Source organism: Mandrillus leucophaeus, unplaced genomic scaffold (assembly GCF_000951045.1).
Source record: "Mandrillus leucophaeus isolate KB7577 unplaced genomic scaffold, Mleu.le_1.0 Scaffold5, whole genome shotgun sequence".
Lineage (NCBI taxonomy): Eukaryota > Metazoa > Chordata > Mammalia > Primates > Cercopithecidae > Mandrillus > Mandrillus leucophaeus.
Window position 1 is genome coordinate 8,293,726 of NW_012105364.1, and position 18,173 is coordinate 8,311,898.

General features: G+C 34.9%; 1 protein-coding gene across 2 annotated transcripts in view; it reads left to right on the plus strand.

Moving 5' to 3' along the window:
• The window catches only part of GRM8 (glutamate receptor, metabotropic 8), an 838,387-nt gene that overhangs the window by 473,068 nt on the left and 347,146 nt on the right, over positions 1-18,173 (plus strand). For both annotated transcript variants that reach the window (XM_011995930.1, XM_011995931.1), the window contains exon 7: positions 11,750-11,950. In XM_011995930.1, the coding sequence (XP_011851320.1) occupies positions 11,750-11,950 (201 nt within the window). The remainder of the gene's footprint in view (positions 1-11,749; positions 11,951-18,173) is intronic.

Sequence of the window (18,173 nt, forward strand, 5' to 3'; positions counted from 1 at the left end):
AGATAGGGCTGGATGCAGTGGCTCACACCTGTAATCCCAACACTGAGAGGCCAAGATGGGAAGATCGCTTGAGGCCAGGAGTTCAAGACCAGCCTGGGCAACGTGAGGAGATCCCATCTCTACAAAAAAATTTAAAAATTAGCCTGTTGTGGTGGCTTATGCCCATGGTCCAATCTACTGGGGAGGCTGAAATGGGATGATGTCCTGAGCCCAGGAGGTCAAGGCTACAGTGAGCCTTGATCACACCACTGCACTCCAGTCTGGGTAACAGAGTGAAACCCTGTCTAAAAAAAAAAAAAAAAAAAAAAGGATGAGATTATTTTAGCATAGGCATTTCTATTTTATTAATTACAAGTTTAAGGTGTCATGACATGTGTTCCTGTGATAATATTATTACTTCATTGTTGAAAAAAATCTTAAAAACAGTGGAAAGGGGAAATGTTTTACTTTTCTATGTTTATATTTAAAGCAGGTCATCACAATGACTACTCAGCTTTTCATTTAAAAGGGAATACCTGAGAGAGTACTATTAGTAACTTGCAAGTAGAATGATTGAAGTCAGTTGTTGAATGATGACACATTCTTGAAAACGATTCTGATGCCATCTCTTTCTGTGTTCCTGGGTTGGGATTTATAACCTAGGGAGATTGTAAATAATAAAAATAATGATAAGCCAGTGTTGGAACCTTGAACCTGGACATATTGATGCTACAAATAAGGCAGGTTACATTCTCATAGTGGCAAGTGAGTATATAATTTTTAGGAGGTGCAGGCTAGTGGGATTCCCCTGACCTGTCTTAACAGGAACAAACTCACGATGTTGACCATGCATTAGGCAAATGTGCAGTTATCTGATTGGCAGGACATGATATTTCTGGCCTAGACACTGTTGTCCATCTAACTGAGCAGCACTGGCATCTGTCCAGATACTTAAGCCAAGAACCTGGAAGTCACCCTTGGTAACACTCTTTGCTGTAGTGCCTATATCCAAATCCTGTTGTTTTTATCCTCTATTTTGTCTCTAGTGCATTCACATTTCTCTGCCTTCATCACCACCTTAGCCATGACACTGTATGCTCCTTTCTGCACTATAAAATCACCTCCCAATCTGCCTACTCCATTTACTCTTTCCTCTTCCCTATCTGTTCTCTTGACTCAGTGCTCTTTTTGAACTGGAAATCTGGTTATGTTACCTTTTGGTGGCTTCCCTCTTCTTTTAGAAAGAAGACAGATAGACTCCAGATCATTTGCATGGTCCCATAATCTGGCCCTGGCCCCATCAGGCCTCACCTGTGCCTCCCTCCTTCTTCCCCTGCTGCAGCCTGACTGGCTGAGCCTCACTCCTTGTACTCTTCTGCTGCCACCATCAGTGGGCTTTTGCCACTGCTGTCATCCTGTGCTCCCCTCTACTTCCCTTGCCCAGCTAATTCACTCCTATTTATCTTTCAGATCATAGTCCTAGTGTCACTCTATGACAGCAAGGAGTAGGTCAGTTTTTGTTTACCATTGTATCCTGCTCACTGCTTAGTATATCACACAAGCTTAGTGAATGATAATAATAAAGATAATAATAATATCATCTTATATAGTGCCTATTCTTTTCAATACTCTTCTGACTGCCTAATATATATACTAACTGATTTAATTATGAGAACAGCCCTATGGGGGAGATACTATTGTTATCCCCATTTTACAGATAAAATAAGATACATAGGAGGTTAAAGGGCTTACTCAAAGCCTCATAACTGGTAAATGGTGGTACGGAGATTTGAACCCAGACAGATTGGAAGCAGGGTGACTGGTCTCAATCACGGAACTAAATTACCTTTCTCATGCTTAGTAATTGAATATATGAATATATACTGAGTTTAACTTTCTGTTGTAATTTCTTTCATTTGTATAATTGAAAAAGTATTGTATGTTATAGAAGGTTAAGTATTTTATAGCCTCACATATCAAATAGTGATGTTCATGTATTTACTACATAAGGTGCCAGATGCCTTATATTATCTCAGTTAATCCTCACAACAGCCATGCAACATAGGTCATAAATTCTAATTTTATGAGTGAAGAATTCAGAGACGCGGAGGCAGAGCCTAAAATCTTAATCTTGTCTCAAAACCCATGCTATTTTATATTTTTCCTTGTTGTGTAGAAGAGATAGGACTTAATCTGGGATTGCTAGGATGCGTAGAATTTAAATGAGAGAAAAATGCTGAGCATTAAAAATAAATAGAAATTTATAAATTATACCAGTTAATGAAAATAAATCTTATTTTACAAAGCAATAAAACATAAAATATTGAAGAACTTAAAATGTGTGAATGACATATCTTTATTAAGGATTCATAAAGAAGATTTGAATAAACAGACTCTGTTATCAAATGGAGGCTTAGTATTGTAGCTATGTTATGTCCTTCATAATAAATTTTAAAAATTTATATGACTAATAAAAGTTCTAACTTTTTGAATTGGTTTAATTAGGTCTAAAGACTATTAGTGAGACTAATCAGAAAATTTTAAAAAGAGTATGATAGAGTACACCATGAACCAATGGTATAACATAAAAACATAATAATCATAAAAATGTAGCATTGGCATATGAAGAGAAAAATGACCTAGAGCAGAAAATCCAGATAGGTGTTCAAGAATATATAAGAATTTGATATGTTAAAAGTAATGTTATATAAATTATTTGGGAAATGAATATACATGTAATAAATAACACTGGGAGAATTGGTTCACAATTTGGAAAATGTAAAGTTAGGATCCTTATCTTAACCCAAATATCACATTGAATATAACAAAAGAATTAATTGCAAAAATATGTATCTATTGAATCATTACAGATTAGACAAGAATCCTAATGAAAGATTAAGGATGAGATTAAAAACCATGCTTTTCTATAATATAGGGGAATTCTCATTATAGTTGAAGTGAATATAGCATATTAAAAAGAGTATATCACTTTAATGTTTAAAAATAAAGAGGCAAAGAGAGAAATGTTGTAAGGCACCACACCAACATACAAATGGTCATTAAGATGGGAGGCTAATAGATTTTTTAAAAAATTTTCTTCTTCCTACACTTTTATTTTCCACATTTCTAATATGAATATGTGTTACTTTTGTAATTTAAAAAATAGACTATATTTTTAAAAGGTAAATCCTGAGCCAAGTCATAGGGTCTGAAATGACTGTAACATATTGTGGTGGGGGAGCATTAGAAGTCCTATCTGCTGAAGTGGGAATTTTGATGCCCAAATTGGAATTGTATGGGGAGGAGTGTCTTTAATATGCCTTAAAAAGAGAAACATTAACTATGATATATCAAGTTATATACATTATTTTAAATCAAAATTTGTCTCTCATGTGTATGATCTAGTATAATTATGTAGAAAAATGCAAATAATTGAATTTAATCATACAGGCTTTTCTTTGTTCAGTGACTTACGGATAGATCTATGAAATAATTTGCTTTTCTGAAAGTCTTTCTTTTAAATTGGTTGTTTTGCCTGAAGATACACTCTTAATCTTATTTACCACTTACCTTAGGTTTTTCAGTGTTTTAGAAACCCTGGGGCATTGCATGGAAATTTTTAATACCTGAAGGGGACACCTGGCACCTGCCTGAAGCACTTTCTATTTCCTGCCAGGCACAAAGGAGAGATGTTATTGTAAGCTGATCTAGAGCTCTTCAGTGGTTGATTTACAAGTGTCTCCTCATGTGTCCTCAGGCAGCTAAGAGCCTTCAGTTTTTGCTGCTACATTTAAATTACAGAAGAAGACAGAGAGCAGGTGATTCTCAGCAAAGGACCCTTATCTTCTAATTTTCTCTGCCCTTTGTGAATAAATAAGGTAGTGGCTCAAATTAGTTCATTAGTGCAACACATCTGTTTCTACAGGTCCTTGATGGAGTCAGCTGAAGAATCCACAAAGCAGAATCTTGAGTGTGAAACTCTCTTTTGAGCTTGATGTTATATTTTAAGAAAAATCATATAGAGGTATAGACTCAGACACACTGCCTTCCAAGGCTAAAATACTTTAGTCATTTGTATAAATATAAATATATAAGCTTTATTAGCATTGGCCTTTATCACAAATGTCCGGTCCTTTTGCTTGGGAATTTCAGCCATTTTATGCCAATTTTTTCATAAGTGGATGGCTGAAATTCACAAGAAGTTCTTTTTTGTTTAACAGTTCAGAAAAATGCTTAAAATGTTATAGAAAGTTTTTTTCCTTTTTAAATGTATTTCAATATAAGTATTGACATTTTTGTTAGTATTTATTAATACATATTGTCAGCATTTCTGTAAAAGTTTATATTTTATAATATTTTTTGACTCCTATTTCACTGTTGTCTTTAAAGATTAACACGAGTGCATGAACACATTACACGTAGAGAACCTGCATTTGCAGTTAATTTAAGAGACAAACTAATCATTGGTCTAGTTGATGTAAGTGAAAGGGGAGTTTGGAGAAGTAGAAGATAAACCTGAACTGAAAGAATCAAAGGAAATTTCACAGAGAAGAAGGAATAGTGGTAGTGGCAGAGGTTTTGAGTCATGTAGACCTGATTTTAAATTAGCATTTACTGCCATGACTTTGCAATCTTGGGTAAATTATTTGACTTTTTGAATCTCAGTTCTTCTATTTGTACAAGAGAAGCAGTAATAATTTAGAGGGATACTATTTGTGAAGTGCCCTTACCATTTTAATTATTTGTATCCTCCCTCTTCCGTTTCACTTCTCTGACCTTATTTTTTGTAATTGATTCCTTAAGGCAGTGTATCAGAAAAAGAAGAGACCTAAAAACTTCTCTTTTTTGAGGAACCAGATTTGGTCAATGGCTCTAAATCTAAGAATAATGAAAATGTGGTGATACAGTGAACCAAAACTCTGAATGCAGGGAAAAATTAATCCAGGTTGACATTTGCTATTTTTGTTAGTGTAGAATTTCCCGGTCTCAGCAGTAGCCCAGTTACAGGATACTTGATACTGTTTAGGAGAATTGGGTTTAGTGGTGTTTGTTCAGTCACACTTACTTGAAGATTACTTAAATCATCTTCAAGTGATCTTAGCGAGTATAAGGAGGAAGCAGTTAGAAATAAGAGAACATGCCTTAGAATCCAGAATTTCAGAGCTGGAGGGGCGCTGACAGAGCATCTTGTTCAGTTCTCTAATTTTTACTGAGAAGTAACCAAAAACCAGAGAGATCATGTTTTGTCCAGGGCCACAAAGTTAATTGGTTGTGGTGTTAGAACTGGAATGCAAGTCTGGCTTCTCAGGCCATTGGTTTTACTGCAACACTGCATAAGGTGCACTATTCCAACATAGCTTCTTCAGTTATGCCAGTGTTGCAAATAAATGATCAACCACGTTATTGTTATGTGATTACTTTAAACATTTGGGCCTTTTACTCTTTTAATAATTAAACATCTATATAAAGTCTATACTATATTAGAGGATATAATGAATAGCACCGAACATTAAAAATCAGTCCTTTTAATTGAAGTCTTGATGCTCTTAGGGAGACATCATTAATCAAACCTTCACCTGATTTTTCAAACTGGTCATGGTCCCAATTTTCTACTACCTAGCATCAGAACCCTGAGTTATTCTTTGCCTCCTGACTTTTGCTGCCATATTTAATCAGATATTTAGATTCTGTCAATTTGGCATCTAAAGCATATTTTCTGTCATTCCTTTGTTTTCATTTCCCTGGGTCATCCTGTTTCCACTTTCTGCATAACCTGTCTCCCAACTCATCTCTATCTTCAACCTATGCTTACTTCAATTAATTTTACACATTATTCTCAGCAATAATTTTAAATATTGATAGTAGTTCTCAATTTCAAGTGAACAATATTCAGTATTTAAGCCTAGTATTTAAGATGCTGTATGATCTAATCTAGGCTAAGTTTGGGAAGAAAATCATTAAATATTAACTAATTTGAAGTGACATCTCCCCTGAGGCTTGGAAACATCTAGGGAAGGAATGAAGAGAGTAAACAGCTGAATAAAGGCCTGCATTTAGAGATCTTATGTAATACTCAAGGACCTAGGAGTGGAGCAGATGAAGCTGGAGGGATGAGGGACCCCATTACAGAGGTCCCTAAGAGCAGCAATGCCAGCTGAAGGCCCAGGATTAGTGATGTGGTTCAGGAAGGTGTTCAAGGCCAATCGCCTTCTAAGCTGTCCAGCTGGGGCCTGGATCCAGGTCTACCTGACTGATCCTCTCTCTGCCCTAGCTAGCTGCTTCTATCAGTCATTTCGCCTGTCTGTCTCATCTCAGGGTACATGTTTTCATCTGTCTTCAGCACGGGAGGTGCATACTTTCATGTGTGGATCCTAGTGCTCTGGAGATAGTCCTGTATAATTGAACATGCTTGTATTTCTACCTTATGTTCCCCCTATTGTATCCTGGAACCCAAATCAGTTTAAATTCAGGAAAAAAAAAAAAAAAAAAAGATCTACTTGTCAGCTTGACAGCAGTTACTCTTTAGTGTGCGATGTGGTTCTTGGCATGGTTTTCACGGATTTAAAAGTCACTGCACTATGCAGTTACAATGTATCTGTGTCACATTGGGAAAAGCACAATCTAAAGTATGACAGTCTTGTTCCTGGTTATCAATAGGCAGAGAAGCTCCTATGAAATTCAGAATGACTTTTAAATCTCGGCCTAGATGCATAAATGTATTTATTCATAGCAGGTTCACAAATTCCCTTCTTTCTCTTTGCTATTCTCTCTGCAGCAACTCCAAGAAACTGACTTAATTATTTAAAATAGTTGCTTCATAATTCAGAAAAATTCAGGGAGAAACTTTAACAAATACTTCTTAATCTACAAATTTAGATTGTTGGATTATTTATACTCCAAGCTGAGATGGTTGTAAGAAAAAGGCAACAAATCAGATGTTTGATTTCCCAGGAATTAAGCAACTGGTATGACTTCCATTTGTTTTTTACTTGGATTGACCAACTGCTTATTGGACTATCATTGCATTGGTGTTAGAAGTTTTATATGCCTAATTTCAGGACAATTAAATTAGCCCTCTGACATTTTAGCTTAGAAAACTGAACTCTATCCTGAGAAATGGGAAATTCTTAGAAAGCAATGCTTTGCAACCACAATGCATCAAAGAGTCTGAAATTTCTCTTAGACTCATCTTAGGAACTTACATTGTAACATATACAATGTTTTGCCAACTTAAGCCAATTTGCCTTTTTTTTTTTTTTTACTGAAAAGGAACAAAACCCAAGAATATACACCACAAAGTGTGAAAGGCCTTAACTAAAGTACGTGTGCTTATTTCTTAGAGGAGTAAAAATTTATTATTTTCTGGGAACCTGAGATCTAATCACAAGATTTAGATTTCATTAATGAAGATGTAAAACAATCTTCCTATAAAATTTAGGAGGCTGAATTCCTGTCTCACCATGCAAACACTTTGCTCTATGCTGTTAATTTTGAGCTATACACTAGAACACATCACAACTCTACAATCGGTGATATTTAAAATGGTTAGCTGACATACAGCCTTTGACAATATTTAGCACTTTATAGCAATACGTTAACACTAACTTTAGAAACTATAGCATAATGAAATTTTACAGCCAATTAGGTTGATGAGTCACTGTCAGCTTCCTAAACTCCCCTTTTAGATGAATGAGAGAATCAAATATAGGAAGTGAGGAGCAAATTCTAGCTGCTGTAAAATCTTAAGTGTCATCATGAGGTTGAAGTGTTAAGGAACAGAAAAATACGTTGTCTAAACAGCCTGAAAAGAAATCAAATGATTCACTTTTAAGTTTAGAAATGGTAATAGTGTTCAGTCTTTCAGTTTGTCACCACATGCTTACATTGATTTATGGGGAGAGTTTTACAGTGTTCATTGATTCACATGTGGTACCAGTTACTAGGCAGACTTCTGAACTCTTACTTTAAAAGAACAAAAAAGTACAAAGTTGGAATATATGTAATCAACAGTCAAAATAATTGGAGTTTATAACTAGAAAAAATGATTTGAATCGTGAAAATTTAAATATGTTTCTTTAATAAGATTATGTGTATCTGATTATTCATTTAGACCTATTGTATATAAAGTTGAATTTTTAGTTTGATTTTTTGGTAGGGACAGGGTCTCACTATGCTGCCCAGGCTGGTCTTGAACTCCTGACATCAAGCAATCCTCCTACAGCTGTGAGCCACCACACCAGACTGTTTATTCTTTAAGAAATGCTGAGGAAGAGTGTATCTATTAAATTGGAGCATGTCAATTACAATTTATCAGGAAATTCTTGAACACTGAGGAGTATCTCTATGGATTGACAGGGAGGTTGCACTGGCATTAAAATACAATGATAATATATTAAATTGATAATATGTAAAATAAAGTAAAATAATATATTGAGGTTACACTGGCACTAAAATAAAATGATAATAGGATAGATTAAGTTTAAAACTATGAAACTGTCACACATGTCTAGCTGTTACATGAATTTCATAGGTTTAAAAAAAATTCCAAATTCCTTAATGTTCTTGTGGTCATTACTTCATTTGAAGCCATTTGGCTTAGGCATTTTCTGCCAGTTCTATGCCCACTCTCCACCCTTCACCCTGCAGTAATGGAAATATGGAAATCCTCCCTTTTCTTTAAAGCCCACAAAATTAAAAAAAATAGATTAAAGGCCAATAATATTTACAGAAGAGGTGTGTGAGGGGTGTGTGTGTGTGTGTGTATGTGTGTATGTGTGTGTGTATGTATGTCTGCAGCAGAGGGATTTACAAAGCAGCAATACAAACAACCTGGAATGTTAGATTTCCCTCTGCCATTATTGTACCTTGGGTGCAAGCCTTTCTCTGTGTTGCTCCATCCTCCTTTCCCTCCTCTCTGTATCTTTTTCTCCCTACTGCTTTCTATTTTCTGTTTCCACCCTCTCATGAGGAACACATTCAATTCGTTACACTTTCTCATTTACAGATCTTTCGTGTCTTTCTGGCTTCTACTCTTGTCATCAGCTCCAGGCCTCCCTGTGTGTCTGAGGACATGGTGGAAGCTTTGAAATGCATAAATATTGGGAATTGTGTTCTTTGACTCTTCATCTAGTGAGAAAAGGGAAATAATTTGATTAGATTTTCTTTGGGTTGTGCATATCATGAAAGAATTATTATTTTCATACTTCAATACCATAAAATTCTCTAAACAATAGATCTATAGAGGTATTTTTGAAGATTGTTGTATGGAAGAGCAGAAATTTCCTAAAGCTGGCCCACAGACTTAGCTGGTTGCACCAGAATCTCCTGGTGAGTTGTTGACATGACAGATCCTTTATGTCCCAGGTAGGAAGATTCTGACCCAGCAAGTCCGGGGTGGTACTGAGAAATCTGTACTTAAGGAGAGAACCAAGTGTGGAAACAACTGCCCTGAACCTCATTGTCTTCATTTTCTGGTTTCAAGTGCAGTGATAAAAAATAAATGAAACACAGGGATATCCATCCAGACCTAGGGACTGATCCTCAAAGTTGTTATTTAGTCTTCTCTCTGAAATTTCCTCGTCATTTCCCTCTTTTTCCATAAGCAACTATCCTGGTTTTTCCAGGGCTTTTCACATTTTGGTCCTAGGTCCTGAGAACCCCTCAGTCCTGGACTAACAAGAGTGGCTAGTCACCAGACTAGAATCTATAAGGAAATAACAGCATCTATTTGGTTGCTGTAACCATCTTTCAATATTTATTTATGAATGCTCTACTTCGTGGTTAAAGCCATGGGAGAGAAATTTTAGGCAGAAGTGGAAAGGGTTGTTTTCACAGGAAACTTGATGAGAGATTCTGGGAACAAGCAGTGTTGTTCTAAGACTCAGGAGACAAAAGTATAACCTAGACATATGGAGAGAACATAGTCCCCATGTCTTGTGGATCTTAGCTTAGATCATGCAGCTAAGGTAGGTTGAAGGAGACAATATGCCTTTTGAGAAGTAGTCTTCCCTGTCTCTTTGTGCTCGCAAACTTGCAAGATATCAGTAGGATATTTTAGGGAATCCCCTACAGAGATAGCCTCGTTTTACATATATTGTTTGATACGGAAGCAGCAGACTACATAGAGAGAGATATGGTAGGCCATTGAAAATATGGGACTATACACTTAGACAGCAAGAAAGAGTTAGAAAACTAATTTTCCAAAAAGCTAACTTCCAAAATGAATTAAACTAATTATTAAAAATTGATCTAATGTTCTGGACTCTGTAGCCAACATTTTATATTCCCATTTATATTTCTAGACTGTAGAAATTTTAGTAGTTGACAAAATTGACAATGAGCAGATTCTGAGGTTGGGGATGAAGAAACTCAGCCTTGGAGAATGAAAAGTTGAGACATGAGAAAATCAGAAAACACATGCCAAACAGGGAGGAGCAGAATTCAGCATCATGACAGACCACAGAGACCAGAATACCAACCAAGAGCATCTAAAAGAACAGTGTCACAAGTGATTAAGACCAAAGGAAAAACAAAAACAATAATTGGATGAATAAAAATAAACTGACCACTATTTTTGTTTAGGAAAAAAGCCACAAGTTTTTCAGAGTGTAAATATCCAAATATAAACCACTTTAATTCAACTCTCTAAATATATAGGTTATATGCATTGGTGTTTAGAAAACAAATATGTGTTGAACATAAGTACAATTTATTCAAGGTTAGTAACATCCATGGAAAGTTTAAAATGCTTGCTTTTGTCTAAGTGTTACCAGTTGTGTAAGGGTTGGTGATGGATGTAGAAATGATAGGAGATCATTTTTTGTTCCCTTAATAAACTCTTGATGTCCCTTTCATAATTTTTTCTTGCATGCCCAGCATTCTTGCCATCTACCAAACTTTTCTGGGGATTGAGAGAATATTGGACTTGCAGTCTGAGACCTACGAATGCGTCCCAAACCTGCCCTATTTACCCCATGTAATTATAACCTCCATGAGTCTCAGTTTCCTCGCTTTCAAAACGATGTTGGATCATAGTTGAGCTCTCATTTATATTTCATTTAAAATATATATCTATTCCATATTAAATTATAAACACCAACCTAAAAGTAATCTCCAGTGCCAATTATCAGCCCTAAATATGCCCCAATACAGGTACATTTATTCTGAGTGACATTCATTTTGAGGTGTCTGCATCTTTTTAATAGAAATTCTAAATAGAAAATTGAGTTCAAAGAGAAAACAAATTGAATGATTATTATAAAGATAACTAGGGTCACTTAAGGGAGTATTGTCATATAATAGTTACAAAAAGGCTCGCAAATAGAGCACATTAAAAATTATAACTGATTTGGTGGGTGGTGAAAGACCTTGCTTTGGGCCACTAATTAAATGACACTCCTGGAGCTGAGATAGATGGCAAGAATGACACACTACACATTTTACATAAAAGATCAAGCCACTACCAAAGCGTTATGTAATTACTAGAATGCACAGTATCATAGGACTCAATAAGGTGGAAATAATGATAATGAAACTATACATCTTTTATTTACTTTATATCTTTTTGTTGCTAATGAAATAGTTTTACTCTTTCCAAATAAACTCAATATCCAGTTTAAAAACCTGACTCAGTAAGTATAGAATTAATCAGAAGTGAAATCAAATAGTTGTGTCTCGTTAAGTGTCCTCAAATGATGGAAATCTTAGCTCTAATGCCGTCTTTTCTTGGAATCTAACGTCAACTGATGGTTTTTACTTTTTTATTTTGCAGGGCTGGAGCGAATTGCTCGGGATTCATCTTATGAACAGGAAGGAAAGGTCCAATTTGTAATTGATGCAGTATATTCCATGGCTTACGCCCTGCACAATATGCACAAAGATCTCTGCCCTGGATACATTGGCCTTTGTCCACGAATGAGTACCATTGATGGGAAAGAGCTACTTGGTTATATTCGGGCTGTAAATTTTAATGGTAAGTTACAACGTGTGTGTGTGTCTAAATACTTCAAAAGCAACAGGGTATGTTTTTCCTCCTATATATAGAAGATACCCAGGCAGAGTGGAAAACATAGGATTAGAAGCAGTTCCCTTCTTTGATCGTAAGTGTGAGTTTTTCCACCTGCTTTTACATCTCAAACATATTTTTATGCTACCATTAATCTATGCGTGAAGGAAGCAAAAGTTTAAAATAAGCCTCTATCAATCAAAATGTTCTAGTTAAATATCACTATTGAAGAGATCACTTAGAAGGCTTGAAAACCATTGGCACTAGATTATATTTCTTTGAAAGTGTTTTGTTCATGCTGTTATTAGAGAAGAGATTGTAGACATTTTGTTTCGAAATGGATTTTAAGCTTTTGAAACAGTAAGCTGACTTGAAGAAAATGGCTGATTTGGGTTGCTATATATTTATACTCAAAGAGGGTTCAGTTTCTGTGTTTTCCATTTCCTTGTATTTTTCTCAATGACTCAGTCATTTGGAAGCTAAGGGATGCACACAATGTAGACAGGATTTTTATACTGTAAAAGCAGAAATGTTGTTTCTGTGATTGCCACAAGAAAGTGACACAAAATATACTGGATTCATAGTATTTGATTGAGAATAGCCCAACTGTCTGTCTGAAGTGATGGAATTATTGAATGCTGCCATTCTTTCATGAGAGTTGCAATGGTTGTTGCCCACGACTTTGATCATTATTTTCAAATGAAATGATAGAATGCTCTGAGCTGCCTAATACTTTTGGTTTGGCTTTAATCCATACAATGGACATGCCTTGAGACACACACAGCACTGCACCGTCTATCATAACACACTCCAGTGACCTCAGCTGCCAGCGTTTCTCAGAAAAGCACAAGGTCATCTTCAATTTAGAATTCAAGTGGAAACTTCTTTTTTTCTTTTCTTTTTTTTTTTTTGCATTTTTTGCATTTTTCCTTTAAAGGCAACCTAAGACAGAATTTGGTTTAAATTCAACACACATTGTCTGTGGCAGAATATTTGTGAAGCATTACATAACATTAATCCTTTTGTTGGGAATATGAATACTAACGGGAGTTTGAAAATAATTTTTATGCAATTATGAAATTGACCAAAAGAGGAATGTGTCAATACAAGGTTGTTTACGATAACCTGAGGTTGGGGAACTCTTCCTTTATCTAGTATTGCTAGTTAAGAGGTGGGAAGAATAACGCAGATAAGTGAAGTTTCCATAGAACTGAAGCTCACCTCCGAAGACAGGGAAGTCTTTTAAAGAAGCACTAAAGAAAGCATTTTAAAGGCATTTGTCTTTCATCTTAACCATAGATCAAAACCTAACCCTTCCTTGATGACATCAATTATTATAATTATTACACCATCCTGTAATATAATGATCCTATTAAAGACGGTTAAAGAATATCTTAATGTAATGGCTATTAAGAGGATTTGCCTCTAGACTCCAATGAATGATCTTTGAGCTCTGTCCACTTTTTACAGTGGATTTTTTTTTTCTCATTATCAAAGTGTTTCTGATGCTGTTGCTGTGCTTGTTTTTAGGACAGGTGCCGATGATACATTACTGGGGACAATAGACAAAACGTTCATGGCACTTAGAGTTTCCTGGAGAACTTAGGTATTAATCAAATAAGCAAACAAAAATATAATTATGTAATCTGCAATGAGTGCTGAAAAGGGAGATATTCTGGTTTTAGAGTTTATAATAGTGGACATTTCCCTAATATAGGGATTTAGGAGCAGATGAAATCTGAAGGGAGTAGGTGTCTCAGATAAGGGTAGAGCAATAGGCTGGGCCGTGTAGACCATGTGAGGTCTTATAGGCCATTATTAAGGTTTATTCTTCATCTTGAAAGCAACAAGAACCTATTGGAGCATAATAGAACTGTGTCTAATACAAGGTTACGTATATCTCAGATGAGGGTTATGGAAAATAAATAAATCTTAGTATATGAACTTAAAAGACAATTTCTTTGAGCTCTTTGGAGATTGATTTTGCTGGGCTTGAGACTTGATTGTGTTCCAGTAGCTGATAATACAGGATAAGAGACCTGAAGATAAACAAATGATCATAGAATACATAATTCTGTTGATTTTCAGTAATTTCCAGGATATTCATCACATTTTAATTTTATTATTGACTTATCTATTAATGTTCATTCTGTTTATGAGAAAAATGACACACAGAGCTGTTCAAATAGAAGTACACCATCAAAACTACTAAAGGAGGAAGAAACAAATATGGTAAGCAGAATAAAACATGAAATCATTAACTTTGAGCTTCTTAAGCAATCAAAGCATAAAGGGACCGACAATGTGATTTATAATTTTCATTATATGATAGAAGCAAGCCTACCTATTCTTCAAGAGAGAACAAATTTTCTTGGAAATTATTTCCAAAAGAAAGGTGTCATATGCTACTTTGACAGCCAAATGAGCAATGTTATTTAACAAAATTTTACAGCAAAAGCAGAAGTCTTCTCTGGCTGTTTTGCATTTGTACCCGCAATCAAAGTTAAAAAATGATGTAACTCTCATAACACCGAAAGTATATTTCATTAAGGATGTTTTCGAGGAGGAAGAGAATCATCCTTGATTTAGATTTATAACTCTTCGGAGCCCTGATGATATGGGGATGTACCATACTCTGAAGAATAAATGAAGAACATCTCCCTTATACTCTAGTTTTAAGACTCTATCTTCAAAAATATCCTACTCAGAAATCTAACATTTCAATCTGTTAAAAAACAAGAGCTGTTGGCTTGAAGGGATTGGCATAGCCCTGGCTGGTCCACTTCCTTAGTCTTGCTTACTGGTCTCGGAAGTACCTTGAAGAGTCCCAGTGGCTCTATGAAGCACACATACAATCTACAGACTTACATACATATCATTGCTCTTCTCAGGGTATTAATAGCAGGTGGAAGTAGAGTTTTGGAGCTTTTGTTAGCTGTTAGGAACCTAGAAAACAGCTATGTTATGTTGTTAATTGGAAACCAGATGAGTTGGTTATGTTGGTGATAGTCAGTGTTCTCACCTGGTGGGACAGCTGTCCCATCTCCCTAACACCAAAAGTGCAAGGAAGACATTGGCCAAAACAAGGTTTGCCCAGGACCAATTTTTAATTTTCTGAAGAACCCAGATGTGCTTGACTAGAACCAGAGCTGCTTATTGTACATAACAAAAAATAGTATATATTAGAAGGTTTTTAGCCTAGCTATTGCCAGTTGTCAAATAATGAGCTTTATAAGACAACTGCCACGTTTGTACAGTGTGGCCTTCTCGATTGTCTGCCAGGATCAGTGAACTACAAAATGTACTCTCAAGGAATTAAAAAAATTGACCCATTTGATGGAATTACTTAGTAATGCCCATTTAAAATTGAATAGTGGCTATCCCAAAGTATAATTTTTGTATAGATAAAATTGTTGTTAAATTAGTTCTTTTTGACATAATTAGATACCAGGATACATTTCTTTGTATGCTCCTTTTTAGTTTGAGATAGTAAAACCATGTTATCGGTGTGGAGGAAGATTCTGCTTCCAGTTTATAGGAGCAGGAGGTGAAGTAGCCAGGCACTGGAAGCTCATCAGATGATTGGTATAAAATTAAAGAGAACTGTTGGTTTGTTAAAATTTAATCTTGCTCACATTGTAACCAGGTGTGTGGTATGCTTACTTAAGCAATGGTTTAAAGATATTTAAAAGATTGTGCTTCTTCCAGTGTATCATCTAATTGACAAAGCAAAGAATATATTCAAATTTAGAGTGATAAACAACTAGTATTTCAGGCCAAAATTATTTCATAAAAAATAACTAAAGCTGGATTCAGTCAAACTGCTGAACTGTAGAGTACTAATTGGCATCAAAGACATAAGCTACAATGGTGGTTTAATTGAATGCAATCACTGAAACTGATTTTTTTAAGTCACTGAGAAAAGGTACCTGAACCATCTTCTGCATCTGTATTTTAAGCACATTCTGAATCACAGTGCATCCAGAATCACTGATGTTTCCCTTGCAGGTTTTCTTAACATCTTCTATCTGCTTGGGAAGCCAGAGGGAAACAGATTTTCTTTTTAGGGTTACTGTTATTGCTGCTATCTGAACAAAATGTTATTTCTATAATTTTTAAACCCTAAGATTTATCCAAAAATAGAGAGAAAAGGAAGTCAGATATTTTAGGAACTTGTCAATTCCTTACTCCAGACTGATCTATAGGCAATACAATATTAATTCTGTACATCTTGTATAGAATCAAAGGTGTTTCTATTACTATGAGAACCGTATTTATCATAAAGAAAGTGTTGGATAGAATTTCAGAGCTATCTCCCTACTCCCTTGCCCTGTAGTTGAACTCATGTCAGGGCAGGTCAAGCACAGTGGCATGTTAATTGGAATTGTTTGATTGTATATAGCCAACCAACTTGAGAAGTCAACTAAAACTTGCTTAATTCAGCTAAAATGAGGAATTTGTGAATGTGCATCAGGAAACCCCATAGCAGAATAGAAATGAGTATAAAGAAAGAACTCGTCCTAAGAAATAAAAACCTATAAGGAAAAAAAAGCATCTCTGTCTGTCTGTCTGTCTGCTTTATCTGTTTCTCTTTATATTGGTTTTCTCTTCTAGGTTCACAGGGTAGCAGATTGTCTCCATTTCTAGGGTTTAGCTATTCTTTGTTTAAGACACCTGTCAAAACTAACTTTGTTTTAAAAGTCTCAATTTGAACTTCTTGGAAGCTTTAATCTTATTAGCCAAACTTAGGTTGTGTGTAAGATCTATTTCAGATTATCTGTACAGGAGGAAGTAGTACAAACTTGGTTGTCACGGACCACTCCCTATAGATAAAGGAGACATTTAGAAAGTTTCTATAAGTGCCTTATGGCGAAAGCTGAAGCAGGGAGGTGGAAACCTGAGAGAGGGGGTGATGCCTAGGTATCTGAATCTCATTGCTTCTTTAGGTGGATGAGTTTGTGTTAGTCTGAGGGAGACAGGAATCAAGCAGAATCTGTGATAATTGGAGAGAAGAGCCAACTTCGGAATTTTGTAATGCAAACCCTTGTATTGGGATTGAATTATCTGACACCAAGAGGAAGGAAGCAGCTTCCCCAAACTCAGCAGTGAGTTGTGATCTAAATATTTCAGTGCTCAATATTCCAAGGATAATATGGAAATATTTGTTAGATTGTAAAGATCAGTACAGAAATTGAAGTTATCAGCATCTTCTTTCCTTTAGAAAACGTATTGATTTCAAAGAGTTAATGCAAAATATCCAAATATACAATTTCGAGTCTCTGAACACTATAGTCTGATTATGAAGGAAATTTATTAGCATAAAATACCTTTAAGCTATCTGAAAGGAATAATTATAGTTTAACATTAGAAAATATACTATAATCATGCTAATAGGTCAAATAAGACAATAATAAACATTTGATAAGATTGTATAAAGTCATATGATAAAAATATTAGCCTAATTTATGTTATAAATACAAAACAAACTAGAAATTGACCAAATATTTAACACATAAAGCACATCTTTCTTAGTCTATAACTGATTATATATTTATAGTTATTCTTATCAAAGAGATGGATTAAACCTATTACCACAATTATTAATATTCTATCAATTTTAACCAATGTGGTAAACATGAAACAAAAATGACAAAGATTATTACTAAAAGGGAAAAATCATTTCATGATAATTTTCAAATTATTTGATCTCAAGACAATACTTATATTAGAAAGATAAAATATAACATTAATATTAGAACATTAAGACTTTTCTACATAGTATTAAGAGGTCATTGATTAATACATGGGAACTGGGACTCTTGTTTTCTTTTGCAAAAATTACTGAAAATATGTTGGAATAAATTGAACCTATTTGAAGACAACTTTACATATTTTAAAAAATGGAGAGACATTTCTTGTTTATGGACAGAAGAGCTAAATATAGGAAAAACGTTAATTCTTTCTGAATAAATCTGTATTCGTTCATGTTATAATTCCAGTAGAAATATCTAGGCAGTATTTTCTGGAATTTTAATAGTATTTTAAATTTTAATTATGAGAGTAAATGAGCAAAAATAACTAGAGTGATTTTAAGGAAAAATATTCCTACCAAACATTTAATATTTAAGAATAATGTTAAACTACAATAATCAATCCAGTATGAATCTAATACCAGAATAGACATGTGATA